Source organism: Beta vulgaris, chromosome 6, assembly GCF_026745355.1.
Source record: "Beta vulgaris subsp. vulgaris cultivar EL10 chromosome 6, EL10.2, whole genome shotgun sequence".
In the NCBI taxonomy this organism is placed as follows: Eukaryota; Viridiplantae; Streptophyta; class Magnoliopsida; order Caryophyllales; family Amaranthaceae; genus Beta; species Beta vulgaris.
Genome location: NC_079207.1, coordinates 67588231 through 67602805, shown reverse-complemented (window position 1 = coordinate 67602805; position 14575 = coordinate 67588231). Strand labels below are relative to the sequence as shown.

Sequence of the window (14575 nt, the reverse complement as noted above, 5' to 3'; positions counted from 1 at the left end):
CTAAAATTGGTTCAAAATTCTATTTTTGCTGCAAAACTCTAATTGTCAAACTCCCTCGTGGCCTGTTCGAAATTGGTGATTTTGGATCGATGTTAAGGGTTACGTCAGGTTTGAACATTAGCAAGCATTAGGTGATAGTCTAGTGATATTGATACTATCTTTGATTTTAGAGGTCATACGATCGAGTCTTAGAAAAATTTGAACATTAGTGACTTGTTAATTAATAAGACTTATATGTCTTTAAGTTTGATGATATAATCGTCAATCGGTGTGTCATAATAATTGTCCGTAATAACTTGAGGTATTCGCTCGGGGAACCAAAACTAATTTTAGAAAGTGAATTGTTTTCTTTAGTTAGCCTAATTATATTGATATTGAATAAGAATCAAGGTTGACTTAGTTATTTGGAGGTCATCTTTTCATCCTTGTGATAGGGGTTTGATCCTCCAAACTTGCAGGGGACAGTGGGGGATATAGAAATTCGAAAATGGGGGTACGGAATAATGAGCAATTAGATTCATAAAATATAACATTTTTCCGTCCCTAATCTTCGGCTATATTTTATTTTTTGGAGCAAATTTCGCCAACTTTAACCTAAAAATACACATTAATATATAGGAAAAAATATTATATGATATAAATGCTCCGATACAAGATGTGGATAAAGGTAATGAATTTGAGTTCTGAAGAAAATTTGAAAGATAAATTATTGTAGAAGAATTTTTTTAAAATTTGTTGTTGATATAAGTCACATAATCATGTTAATGGAATAAGGTGAAAAATGGTTATCAGAAGATAAAATGATGACTTAATAAGTACATATATAGAAGTAAGATAAAAAAAATACAAAATAACCCGACACTTTTAATATAAGTTAGCAACTTTCTATAATTCATATTGGTGTATGTATAATAAGAATTGCATATTTAACTTCTACATAAGTTATTCCTTTTATTTAGTAGGGACTAAAAGAGTAAGAGGAAGGAAAAATGTTGCTAAAGAACATTTGAGAAAAAAGAAAGAGTAAGAAAAAGAAAGAAAGATTGAAAGGTAGATTACAAGAATCGAATATGCAACCCCTCACACTCTTATATCAATTCTCTCTCCCTTACCACTGAAACAAACACTAGTTTTGATAAAAATCTGCATGTGTAAACTATATATATCTGCTTTTCTAAATGAATGGGGTACAGTTGTACCCACTGTACCCCTGTGTATCCGCCAGTGGCAAGGGATCTTACTTTACCTTCAGAAAAGGTAAAATATTTTCCCTCAAAGACAAAGTAAAATATTACATTGATATTGAATATATGAAAAGCATTTATTTAGAAATATTCATAAAAACGAAATTCTTATACTAGTGATATTGGGATATTGACCTGTAAAAAAAAAAAGGAAATTGGAGGATTTGTTCAAGGAAATATTGTTCAACTACGATGACTGTAAATCTCGATTCTTTCATAATGATAACTAAGATCGTGTAAGATTTTACCTCTTTTTTTCTTATATGAGATTGTGAAGACATTTTCTATTCCTTCTTTATACATCCTAATCATATTGTAATGCAAATTTATTTATTTTTCTCAATCTTTATTTCTATCTAACGAAAAGGTTGAGAAAACAATTTTATTGTTTCACATTAAAAAGGTTGTTGGTTCGTATGGTTCTAATTTTAGGATTTTTCATTGTATTTGCATATTAGAATAAGTCGAATCTTCAATTGATTTAGTTGTGATCAATACAAAGAATGAGGAAATCCCTAATAGAAGGATATTGAAAGGAAAAAAGTACTTTGAAGTTTGAAATGAACCGGTTTACATATCACACTAACAAAAATTTTTAACGAGCCTCCACTTTATTTATAAAGGCATAAGATGTATAGTACATACAATACAAATCAAGTCTTGCATGAGACCTCCTCACATGTTTTAGCGTGAGTTATAAACCTTGATTTTATATTAAATTATGATGAAATGATCATGTTGAAAGATCTTATACAAGACTTTATCTTTTTTTTTTTAATGAAAAATACCAAGTTTAGTGGACATTCTTTAATGGATTTTTCTACGTTATACCCTTGTGTTTCTTCAATTTCTACATTTTACCCCAACTTTTTAAAAATTCTACACGATACCCTCAAACTTACCTTTTTTAATGCACGATGCCCAAACTGTTGATTATATGTCATTACTTTCATTTATTTTTTTAAATTTATTGGAACTAAATTAACTCATACATAGTTTAACCTTCATAAGGTTATTCACTAACAGTTGGTCTTGTAAGAGACCGTCTACTTTTAATTTAAAAGTAGGCGCGGCCCAAGCCCAATATTAAGAAGAGAATAGATCATATTTCTTAATATAGTGACTACTTTAATCTATTTAGTGACCATTTTAATTTATTTAGTGACCAGTTTAATATATTCATTAATAACATTCTTTAATTCATTTAGTGACTGATTTAATCCATTTAGTGACTAGCTTAATCCATTTTGTAAGACTGACGGACATTTTTTAAAAATTGTTTGTTCTAATTCAAAATTTAGAAGGGAAATAAAAGAAGAGAGAAGAGAATGGACGACTAGGATGGTGCAAGATACCTAAAAATAGTGTTAGGTTAGAGAGAAATTGAATGGGCTTCTTAGGAGAACGTAGGTTTGCATTGTCTAATTTTATATTAAAATTAGACCGTTTATTATAATAATTTGTGATTCACTAATTAGATTCGTTCTACCAGAATATAAAAAATAGACAAAATTAATGATGTATAATCAGTGGTAGGGGCATTGTTCGTTGAAAAAGGTAAGTTTAAGGGTATTGTGTGGAATTTTGAAAAGCTTGGGGTACAACGTAGAAATTGAAAAAATACAAGGGTATAACGTAGAAAAACCCTTCTTTAATTAACCGAATGGTTAATTTTCCTTTATATCATATACCAAATTTGATTAATGTAACTTTCCTTTTATATCATAGAACAAAATTTGATAAAAATGTAACTTACAAGAAATGGATAGCTATTTCAGAATTAAATCATCAAATTGAATTAATATAGACAAGAAAAATAACTACTTGGATTGATGTGAGGAATCTCCCAAAACTTCAGATTATATTGTGAAGATTGAGTGAAAACTTGGATTATCATGTCATTCTTTTCTATTACAATTTGCAAAGTTGAACATAACTCAGTCAAATATGAGCAAAATCAGATCACCCCTATATATTAACAAACGAATAATTGTTTAGAATAAGGTCTTTTGATTGCATACATATATGATTGAAGGGGAAAAAAATCAAAAAATATTACAGCCATTCTTTATACAATTATCAAACAGCTGCATTGTTTCTTTGACGACCTTTTTTTTTTCCTTGAATAAATAAAGATATAGAGCAAAAGATGCACAAGATGAATGAAGATATATATAACAGAAAATCACACTAGAGGCTGCATGCATGCATATTCTTGGTGCCCTTTTATTTCAAAGCTCTAAAAAGCTGGCTTCCAAGAGTCACTGTAGGGGTTCCTTCCCCCATGCCTGTTGTTAAGTTCATCTCTTTCTCCAATATACCATCAAGTTCGGATACCACGTAACTTATCCCGGGTCGGAGTTCACTTGAAGGGTCTATACAACGGACGATCAGCTGTACAAACTCTTCCATCCCTTCCACTGTGAACCTATTTCCTAGTCTTGGATCAACCATGGTAGAGACAGTGCTGAAGTCATTGTAATTTAGCACCTAATTACTCGAAAAAGAAAGAATTTGTTTGTTAAGAGAAATATCTTCCAAGTAAGCCAACAAGTGTAATAAACAAATGCCTAAGTATAAAACAATGAGTTGGGCTATGTGGAGAACTCTACGCCGGAAAATGTGACGGGTATTTTGGTGAATCCACTTGTTGCCATCCCTACACCAATTTCTCCTCTTTGCTAAGTGGAAAAGAAGTTCTCCGTATAGCCTTGTTACGAAAATATGGATGTATACTCAGAGCTCACATGCACCCCCAATCATAATTCATATGTCTATCAATAGATGGCCCTTGTTTCAGTGTTTCTATTCTGTGTCCTAGTACCCTAAATTACTAATCACGACGAAGATGTCACATACGATGATATTGTCTTTTAGCAGTTGAAATGACTAATGAGTTTTCATGAAGCCAAGAGAAGGAGTCACTAAAACAGAAGAGTACAGTGGCATTAGATGAGAGATTCTTACTCTTTCAACCAAAGTTTGGTTGGAGTCTGGGGAATATGATTCTCTTGCTTCCTGCCCACAGACCAACTCCAAGAGAAAAACCCCAAAACTGTACACGTCGCTTTTTTCAGAAAACTGTCTGAACTCTTTTACCCTTCAAGGACAGAAGATAGCATTATATAATATTGCAGGCAAGCTGTCATATCTGTAAGTATGTAAGTGTTAAGAGTCATACTCTGGAGCAAGAAAAACCTCATCAGCTTCCACTTGAGAAGACGGGCCCACTACATCGGATCTTCCAAGAAAATTCCGGATTCCTGCATCTGCAACTTTTGCTACAAAATTTTCATCAACAAGGACATTCGAGGTCTTGAAGTCCTTGTGCAACAAACGGGGGCTAATGGAATGAAGATGAGCCAAACCTGCAAGGTGTTAGTGGCAATTGAGGCATCTCTGATCAGTAAAAATAATCTGCAGCACTTTATAATCAGAGAAATTAGTGAAGAAAGATAATCCATGCAAAAGCTTCTTATAGAACCTCTTTCTTCCTCTCTCAAATGAAAACCCTAGGCTTGATTCTTTATTTTCAATAATAATGCAATCAACATTTTACTGCCGGTATTATGCGTCATTCCTTCATTTTCATATCTTTCGATTACTCCTTTAGTTCCTTAATGTTTTATATGGTTTCCTATCAAGGTTTTCCTGAAAGATTTTTCACAATTCTGTTTTGAGTGATACAACTCTTTAGTCAAAGACTTTACTGTCCATCATATCAACGAATCAATCCTTTTTTTTTCCTCTCTCCACCTCAATAATATATCTTACAATTTTTTCCCTCCCTATTCAGTGTCAATTTGCTATTCCATATTTAGAAACTACTCCTGTTAAAGATCTTCCCTACTACTACAGAGGACAAAGTGAAGGATTGTGAAGGTAGGAGAGACAAGGTCGATTACAAACATGGGTGTGGACGTGTAGTCAATGGACCAACTGTAAGCATTTGGTGGGTTGAGGAAAAAAGTTGAAAAACAGATGGAACAAAACAAAATAGGGAAGAAGTTTAAGGAACGAAAAAGAAAGGGAAAATCCTTAACGAATGGAGGGAGAATACTAAATTTACATGTCCAACCCCAATGAGGAAACATTAAGGGTCGGAGAGAGTAGTTTGCTACAAATGTTCCTTTCATAAATTTAATCTCTAAAATCTGAAATATGGTCTCTGATGATTGTCTTTTGGACCTTTACTTTCAAGTACAAGTTGCAATGCAAGTAATTCACAAAGAAAGTTACGGGGGTAGTTGAGCCTTTGAAAAGAAGCTTTATAATGGAAACAACTAAAGAAAGGCAATTATCAGAATGTTGTAAAAAAAATGTTTTCTGGTAGTTTAGATTATATTTTGTTGAATTTGATGGTTGTTTTAGATGTTTATCGCTAATTATGAATAAAACCTCTCCCTTTCATATATGCTTTTGCCAAAGTTTGCAAGGTGAACTCTTCCACTAAGATTTATTCCTTTCATGTTTCTTTTATAGTATATCTCAATCTGTTTTGCTTGTTTCTCAGATTTTGTTTTTCTCTTAGCTTATTGGGGGAAATAGGGAAAGAAAAACTAATACCAGGAAAGCCACAAATGCTCACGGATTTGGCAGAGGATCACCTTTAGCTGCCCCTAGAGCTATTGATAATCGATGCTTGAATTCCAGCTTTTCTCGAGAGCCATGACCAGGTCCTGTAGAGTTGCTTACTATTAAAATGATAAAGATTAAAGAGCATGGAAAGATCTAATAAAGGGAGAGAAATTTGACATCATAATTCTGAAGTTTTAGGCGTCATCCGCAGCCCACATTAAATCAAAGTTCGATCATTTTTAATAATCTCAAGTTTGTGGGCATCCTTCCCAAATTTGTCCAGAGTGACCTATCACCTGTTTCAAACTTTCATAGCTTATGTTGTCTTGTCGTCATCTTTGGGGTCCAAATTCTCAATCTTATATCTCTTCTTTCTCCATTCAACTCATCAGGTTGTCAGGGCCATCACACATGACACTTATTCTTACTTGTTCAATTGATCAACTTTAAGATGGAACTAACATAGGAAGGTACACTCAAACTTGAGATTATTAATAAATCTAAACATGGATTAGTATGGAAATACATCCCAAACTTGGGATTTATGGTGTTAGTTTTTATTTACTAAAGAGAAAACTTGCTAATACTTACCATATAAATGACTGGAAACACTTCCATTAGGTACGTACTCATAAACAAGAATTTGCTGATCCTTTTCTTGGCAGTAACCCAAAAGTGTAACAATGTTCCGATGCTGTATAGATGAAAGATAGCGTACCTAATCCCAAAATTATTGTTTGATGGATTACAAAATCATTAGAAATGCAGGTGACTATGATAAACAGGACCAACTTTACTAGTAAGAGCACGAGATACACACTTAGCATTATTATATATCCTTTAATGTGAACAAATCACTTTGATCTCAAGGACCATTCTCAAGAGCATGAAATCACACTGTATGTTGTTAATGCAGTCCCTTGTAGACCATCTATAACAAATCCAAGAGAAGTTGGAGAACCACAAAATCTCAAATAAAGTTTAAGGCAATGAATTTGCCCAGAAATATTGGCAGCTTTCTAGCCATAAGAGCCAAGCATGAGTAAAATAAAAATTGGTTCAAGAGTTTTGCTCTATGTTCCAATATAAACAAAGCAAATGTACACAAAGCCATGCCATTGAGACATATGTACCACACAAAACTTAATTTGAAAAGAAAAGATCGATAAATAAAACAAAGTCTAATGCATACTAAAGTCATCAACTTTTCACTGAAACCTACTACCTAGTACCTACCATAGCTAATACCGAAAAGTTCAACAAAAAAATTTGCAGGTCCCTAATAGATATTTTAACATGTTGCTAGTCATCAAATTTGGCAGTAAACATGTAGAAGAGATATAGTAGTATCAAAATACACTAATTGAGGTTGCTAGATGGAACCTGGACAAGTAAGCGAAAAATAAGCAGTACAGAAACATATTTGCTTTGCATTTGAACAGAGTTAGATGGCAGAAAACATGGATAATACGAAAAATCAGCATTACAGAAAATTTTACATATGGTTTTTAACAGGTTAGTTGGCAGAAAGCATTGAATATATGAAAAAATAAAGCAGTATAGAAAGCACAGCTGAACACGATAACAAGAAATTGCCAATCCCCATCAGAGGATGATCATTACCTCTTCAACAAACTCCTGAGTAGGTGCAACGGGCCGCTTTTTTATGGCCACTAGCACACCCTCTGTAAGCAAACCCTTGTAGACCTCTCCAAACTTTCCAACTCCAATTAAACTTTGTTCACTGAAGTTTTTTGTAGCAGCAGACAATTCTTCCCAGCTAAAGCGCCTTGCTTCTCGAATTGACAACTCAATGCCACCAGATTTTCCTACTAAATATGAATGAGGCAAACAGTACAATGAGTGTAATGGAGGTTGATAACCTGGTCTTAAAAACTCAAAGCTTCTCACTTTTAGAAACAGTTAAAACATCCCATCTAATGAACTTTTCCTCCAAACAACCCAAAAAACACCCCCATGTTTCTTCTCACTATCTCACTCCCCCCAACCTCCCCCCCAGGTTATGAACAGAAATACAGTTTGTAGCTGTTAGGAATTGCGAACGCCTCAGTATCGAGATGGCACACAAATGTCGAAAGTTACCTTGATAAGAAGGCTCAGAAGACCCAGTCTCAGAAGTTCTTGAAGCACTTCTACTATGGAACAAACAATACCAAATAAGAACTACTACTATCCCCACAAATGCCACAGCTCCTGCAGCACCTCCTACTATGGCTGCAAGAGGCCTTGACATTTGGCACTCAAACCAGTTTTAGTTAGAGATGGTAGTAGAAGTTATCATTCATCAAAACCTGAAATGACAAAATGCAATCACTATATGAATTGATGCTAATGAAGAATTCCACATAAATAACAATATATAAACAACTTCCAACTTGCAAAGTCAACATTCAAACTTTGAGGCTAATAATGACATAGAAGAACCAAATTCAGAAGTATTATCCAAAAGTAGTGACACAAACAAACAAGTTGGACAGTTGAGAGAACTTATTAGAATTTAGATCCCCCTCATATAATCATTTAATATATGTATATATATCTTCTTTCACAGTTCATCAAATAAGGAGATGATGCACACTGAGTAAAATTATGAAAGACAGGACAAGGGTCCAGGTTATTAGGATGCCCTTAATTGCATAACATTTTATTGACATTATCATCCACATTGCAAAAAAAAAAAAAAAAAAAAAAAAAGAAAACAGAAACTACCCATTTTCTAAATTCTATTGTCAATGCATGCAATCAAATTTCTTACACTAATGAAAACATAATGAAGCCATAAACAGTAAGAGATAATAAAAGATGATAAATTACAGTTTCAGCATAATTATATGAAGTAACACTATATCAGAAATAAGCAACAAAAGTACCACAACAGTAACTACAAAACAATCAAAATGAGCATATTTCTGAAAAATATCAGCTACATTTGCAAACTTACCAAATTACATTTGATCTTCAAAGTTCAGACAAACACCCACATCAAAAATGCACCAAAATTTGCCCACATTTGAATGCAAAATTCCTCCTTTCCTCTGAATTAGTAAATTCATGAGGTGGGTCTTGCTATGAACAAAAGGGTTTATACAAATCACATGCCCCTTTTTTATTCTAACTTCAAAAAAATCAAAAATTTAATATTTAAAACAGCAAAAAAAAGAGCACCCGGAATCAAACAAGGCGCCGAATGAACAAATTTGGTGAATCTTTTGAAAAAGAAAGAAGAATGACTTTGATATTAGCAATGGCAGCTAATCAATCCACTTCAATCAAAGTTTTTTAAGTACTTTGGAATAAATTAAAGTTTAGAGAAGAATGAGAGAGAAAAAAAAATAAAAATGGCCACTCTTTGTTATGTTCTTGTTAGATATACAAGACAATGTTGACAGAAAGTGACCCAGCGCCGACACACTCACACACAACCACAATACCCACAGTAGAACACAACAACAACACTACTTATCACACAAAACACACTTTCTCTCTCCTCAACTCTCAAAGATCAAAACTTTTCTCTTTTTCTCTTCTTTCTGGGTTGTTTTTCTTTTGTGTTAACTGTTAAAACATTTAAATAGTCCTCCCAGACCACTACTCTAAATTCAAATTTTGATTAAGGGTCTCTTCTCCCCACCTTATTTTCAGTTCAATTCAGATCAGTTCAGCTCTTGACAATACTTTTACTCTCACATATCACTATTCATTTCATTTCAGTTAAGCTATTTTATGCCGAAGAGAACAGGCCCTAATATTGTCCTTTGTATACCGTCTTCAATATGTATATATGGAAGGCAATACGAAGAAGGGGGTTTCGAACCTGTGAGCTATCGTTCACAGCACCTCAATCTTAACCACTAGGCCAAGACATTCTTGATACCAAACTGAACTGATTGAAATGAATGAAAACGGCGAGAGAAAACTAACTTAATTGGATTTTCCTAAACTAAACTGAACTGATTAATCTGAACTGCATTTTCATTAATTTAGTCCAAAAGAACTTAGCCTAAATCAAACATTTAAACTATCACCAAGTTCAATTCTTTTCCTTTTTTATGTTTTAGATATAAAAGGAAAAATACCCAAAATTTCCTTTTTTGAAGTTCAATTGATGCTTGAAAGTAACAACCCAGAAACAAAAATTCTATTTTAAAGTATTAAAGAAAGAAAAAATAAAAATAAAAAAATGGAAGGTTTAAAATTTTGTAATAAAATTTAGTGTGCTGTAAAGCAGTAGGAGAGAGTGACTTGTCTGCTGTTGCAAGTTGTAGGTTTTTATTTGCAATGGTTTTATGTACAGCCATACAGGGCATCTTGGTTGTAACATAAATTGATAGGCCTACTATTATTTGTCTTTATATTAGCAAACCAAATAAAATATTTATTTGTCTTTTTATCATTTGTAATAGTTGTATTTTTAAATGTTTTTATGAAGATTTTTATAGTACTATTTATTAGTTGTTTGTTGGAACATTTTTTTTTTTAATAGTCTCACCAAACATTTAATTATATGAGTTCATAATTTGTAATAATAATATTAAGTCAATGTTTAGAAGAATATTTGTAAACATGGTTGGTGTATTGTGTACCAAGAGTCCAAGAGACACTTTTTACTATTGTTTTTGTATCTGAGTATAAATCTAGGTTGATGAAGAGTTTGTTTCCACTTTCCAGTTCATAGTTTAGTTATGAATGTAAGATAATATTTCCTTTGTTATCTTGGTACACATTTTGTATTTATACCCTAGTATATGGACCCGGGCGTTACTGCGGGTTGGTATTGTTTTTCGAACTTTATATGTATGTATTTCCATTCCCATTAAAATATGTTAAGGAATACTCAACATTTAAAAGATACTAATATAATAATGTGAACACTTAAAACATGATTAAAAGTTAGCGGAGATGATAATTGCGTCATGTATAATAGCAAGAGGTCATGAGTTCAAATCTTGTAGCAAGTTAATTTTACTTTTGTTAATTGACATAACTTATGTACATATTGAACAATTCTAGTGGAGTAACAGATGTGCCATATTGCGTGTATACATTGTCACGCACGTCTTTTAATATATTTGTACAGATATACATTTTCTCTATTTTTTTTTTGTTATTCTTATTTTTGAAAATAAAAGAAAGTCAAAGTAGGAATAGTATTTTAAAAGGAGGGAGTATTTCATTTGGACCGTCGTTGATGATTTGTACATAAAAATTATGTAGTCATGTAAGGTATTATAAAACATAGATACAAATCATAAGTTATTTTCTTACAATATGATGAAATTAAAAGATTCACAAGTCTCAACAATCTTTTTTCAAGAGGTGCAAGGAGAGAGCTAAGCCTCCTATCTCAAGAATGACCAAAAACATATAACAACGTACTAGGAGAGGGCCTCAACAAGTTGTAACTTGTGACATACATTATTTTTGTTAATGTTTTCATGATTGCATTTTATATATGGATCAATTTTTTTTTTACAATACATCTCATTAAATTACGAGCTACAACTTCTTGCAAGTCGTAACCTTACACTTTCATATTGTTGCATAATGATATTCCTTCTTACTGTATAAGGAAAAGTAAGTTTGTATACTTAGTGAAAAATTAAGGAAGTCAATCGTTCCATAAGATAGGCTAATTTAGGGTAAAATGAAGAATGCCAAAAAAAAAGTTTAAAGCAAAAGAGATAAAAACTCTATAGTAATAATTCAATGAAAAAAGAGATATTGCGTTTTAGAGGTCAAACCCTTAAGAGACGACGATAAGCGAGATTCTCACTCCTAAGAACTGTTGCAAACTGGGAAGAATTGGAATTATAAACCCAAAGACAAAGTTATACCAAGTTTAAACCAAACTAATTACACCAAATAATGGTATTGAGTGGAGTGTATGATGAGATTAGGATTCTAAGGGTTCACACTTCACCTTTAATCCCCGGCCCACTAGCCAGCTATGTTGTTGTTGTCTTGTTGACATTCATCCTACTTCGTAAAATACAACTAATGTTCTTACTGGTTTGATTAAAAGGAAGGTGTTGTAGCCTAAAAAATAAACGGCTCTGGTACTGACACGTGGTCTCATCTGAGCCCTACAAGTGGCATACATGCAGGGGAATAAAAGTACAAAAGGGCCTGAAGGTGACAGGCCTAAAAGTACGTTTCTCTGGAAACGTACTAAAAAGACCTTCTTCTGGCCCCAAAAACTGTACTTAGGCCCAGCAAGTCTGATTTACACCTTTATATGAAAGTGAGGTGTACTGACCAGTTAACAGCTGCCACGTGTCCCAAAACTTTGATTAGCCAATCAGATGCTCCCAAATTAGGGTGACATCAAGGCACAGCAGTCATTTCAAACAGTATAAATAGTCCTTGATTTCAGGGTGAAAGGTACGTTTTTCAGGGCATAGTACTGTTACTCTGTCATAAATCTTCTCTCTCTCTCTCTCTTTCTCTCTCTAAAAGTTCCTTTACATCCCTGACATCTGACTTAAGCTCGGAGGGGGAAATACCACCCAAACCTCCAGGGTGGGTCCCTTTTGTGCAGGTTGCTGGTCAGGAGTTTGCTTCGGGATTTGAACCAATCATTGTTGCACAAGTCTCCAGTTCTAAGAACCCATCTTTGGGAGTTGTGATATAAATTGCTAGTTTTACACTACATAACATTTGGCGCCGTCTGTGGGGAGACGCAACAATGACGGACTGTCACTCTTCGAATGTGGCAAGGAACAGAAGTTTTAGAGTTCAGGTGGATGATACCGTTGATGACGAGAGGCCACCTCGAGGCAGGGATCAGGGCCATGCTGCCGTTCACCTCGAGGGTAGGACTGTAACTCCAGTCATCCAAGAAAATCTTGACCGTCCAGTGACTGCTGGTCATTTGGAAAATGTGTTAAATGACTTCCAGGCCAGGATGGCCGCTGTTATGGAAGAGCAGATTAAGAACAACATGCTATTTTTTCAGATGAGTCCGAGGGAAGAGGCAGCTGCGCCACTTAAGGGGCGATCCCAAGAGGGTCGTCCAGGACCTAGTCGGCCACCTCGGCCAGAATTGACTAACCGCCTTCCAAAGGAAAGCAGCCGGCAGTCAGTGATTCTAGGAGGAAGATGGACTGGAAGCTGGTGGTCCGTCCAGCAGATAATATCCCTCCTACTGGTCACATGATGGAGACTGATGCTCGGGAGTACTTGGAGGCCAAGAGGGCGGCAGCGCAGCACGTTCAGCCTCTGGCTCCACGCCATATATGAAGGATCCGTCCTTAAGGCTCCCGTCCAGAACAGTGGTGCGAAGCCGTGGTCCATCGGCTTTCCAGCCCAGGCAAGAGAAGACAGTTCTGCAGCCTATGGTGTACAGGCGTCAAGCCTTAGCTAACACCTCATCTAATCCGGTTTTGAAAGAGTACCGTCAGGAGCACATACCCATTGAGGGGCAGGTGGCGGCACTCCAGATCAATTGGCCCACTCCTTTCTCGGTCAGGATCATGGAGTCCCCTCCTTTCCCAAAGGTTAAGCTCCCTACCATTGATCCTTTTGACGGAACTACTGATCCGGACGATCACCTATCAGCTTACAAGCATCAGATGTATGTCCAAGGGGTGGACGATGCTACTTGGTGTAAGAATTTCCCAGCTACTTTGAAAGGAGTAGCGCAAAAATGGTTCAACAACTTACCGCCTAATTCAGTGAATAATTTTACTGAACTTAGTATTCTGTTCACCAGTCACTTTGTGGCTAATCGGCAAGAACAGAAAACAAGCATGCACCTAGGTAAAGGTCATCCAAGGTCCTAAGGAAGCCTTGAGAGGTTATGTGAAGAGGTTTAATCTGGAGGCGTTGCAGATCCAAGATTTGAATGCGGGTGTGGCGTTTGACGCCTTCATCAGAGGTCTAAGACCAGGAAGTTTTAAGTTTGATTTGGTGAAGAAGAAAATCACTACTTTGACGGAAGCACTGAGGGAGGCTGAAGCATTCATTCATGCCACAGAGGTCTGTGCTGAGGCAAAACAGCCAGAAGTGAAGAAAGTGGAAGAGGCTGTTCAGCCAAAAAAGAATCCGCCCAAGAAGGCTGAGACTTGGGCCATGACTACTATGACCACTCGTCCAAGAGAAGTAGGCGGTCGAGCCGGCGGCCTCTGTTGAACCAATAGAGTTCAACAAAGATCAATATTCCATTTTGATGGAAATAAAAGATCAGCATGAGCTAAAGGCGCCGGCCGAGATGAAGACGCCTTATCGTAACAGGGACAAGAGCAAGTATTGTCACTTTCACAAAGATTGTGGACATGAAACCAATGAATGCAAGCATTTGAAGCGAGCACTAGAAGAGTTGGCTCGAAAAGGAAAGATGAACAATTACCTACCCTCGTCAGGAAGGAAGTTTCAGAAAAGGGATAACCGTCAAGGAAGAAAAATGGACGGAGATAGCACGGATGAGATGTAGTGATGGTCATCTCAGGAGGATTTGCAGCTGGAGGTCCGACAAATCGCGGCCACAAAAACTATTTGAGGGAACTCAGCCAGGTTATGCTCACCAACCAGGCCGAGTCTGATCCTTTTCCAAAAATAGTGGTCAGCGAGTTGGACCGGGGGAATATTAGGACGCCTCATGATGACCCGCTGGTTGTGGAAATGAAGATTGCCAATCTAAGGGTTAGGCGAATTTTGATTGAATACTGGGAGCTCAACTGACATCATCAGTGCTGATTGTTTGTCTCGTTTAAAGTTTGACAAAAACGATTTGA

At 35.5% G+C, this 14575-nt stretch overlaps 1 protein-coding gene across 3 annotated transcripts; it reads right to left on the bottom strand.

The window, feature by feature from the left end:
- Nucleotides 1–3192: 3192 nt before the first annotated feature.
- Nucleotides 3193–9378, bottom strand: LOC104897654 (putative serine/threonine-protein kinase). Of its 3 annotated transcripts, none has more exons than XM_010684591.4 (8): nucleotides 8785–9378; nucleotides 7926–8134; nucleotides 7446–7651; nucleotides 6414–6540; nucleotides 5852–5923; nucleotides 4426–4612; nucleotides 4212–4344; nucleotides 3193–3734 (listed from the first exon to the last, which is right to left on the bottom strand). In XM_010684591.4, the coding sequence occupies exons 2-8, from the start codon at nucleotides 8074–8076 to the stop codon at nucleotides 3471–3473; spliced, it is 1140 nt and encodes a 379-aa protein (XP_010682893.1). In that variant the 5' UTR covers nucleotides 8077–8134; nucleotides 8785–9378; the 3' UTR covers nucleotides 3193–3470. The 3 variants fall into 3 exon arrangements, with proteins under 3 accessions (XP_010682893.1, XP_010682892.1, XP_048502416.1); XM_010684590.4 differs by having other exon boundaries at nucleotides 7446–7654; nucleotides 8785–9377; XM_048646459.2 differs by lacking the exon at nucleotides 8785–9378 and having other exon boundaries at nucleotides 7446–7654; nucleotides 7926–8188.
- Nucleotides 9379–14575: the final 5197 nt, after the last annotated feature.

Excerpts from the sequence above, each read along its gene's own strand:
- LOC104897654 (XM_010684590.4), bottom strand. The coding sequence starts at position 8,076 with ATGTCAAGGCCTCTTGCAGCCATAGTAGGAGGTGCTGCAGGAGCTGTG. Across the intron at positions 6,541-7,445 it reads CTCAGGAGTTTGTTGAAGAG|GTACGCTATCTTTCATCTAT; the intron begins GTAATGATCATC and ends TTTTGGGATTAG. Across the intron at positions 4,345-4,425 it reads GAGGTTTTTCTTGCTCCAGA|GGTAAAAGAGTTCAGACAGT; the intron begins GTATGACTCTTA and ends CTGTCCTTGAAG.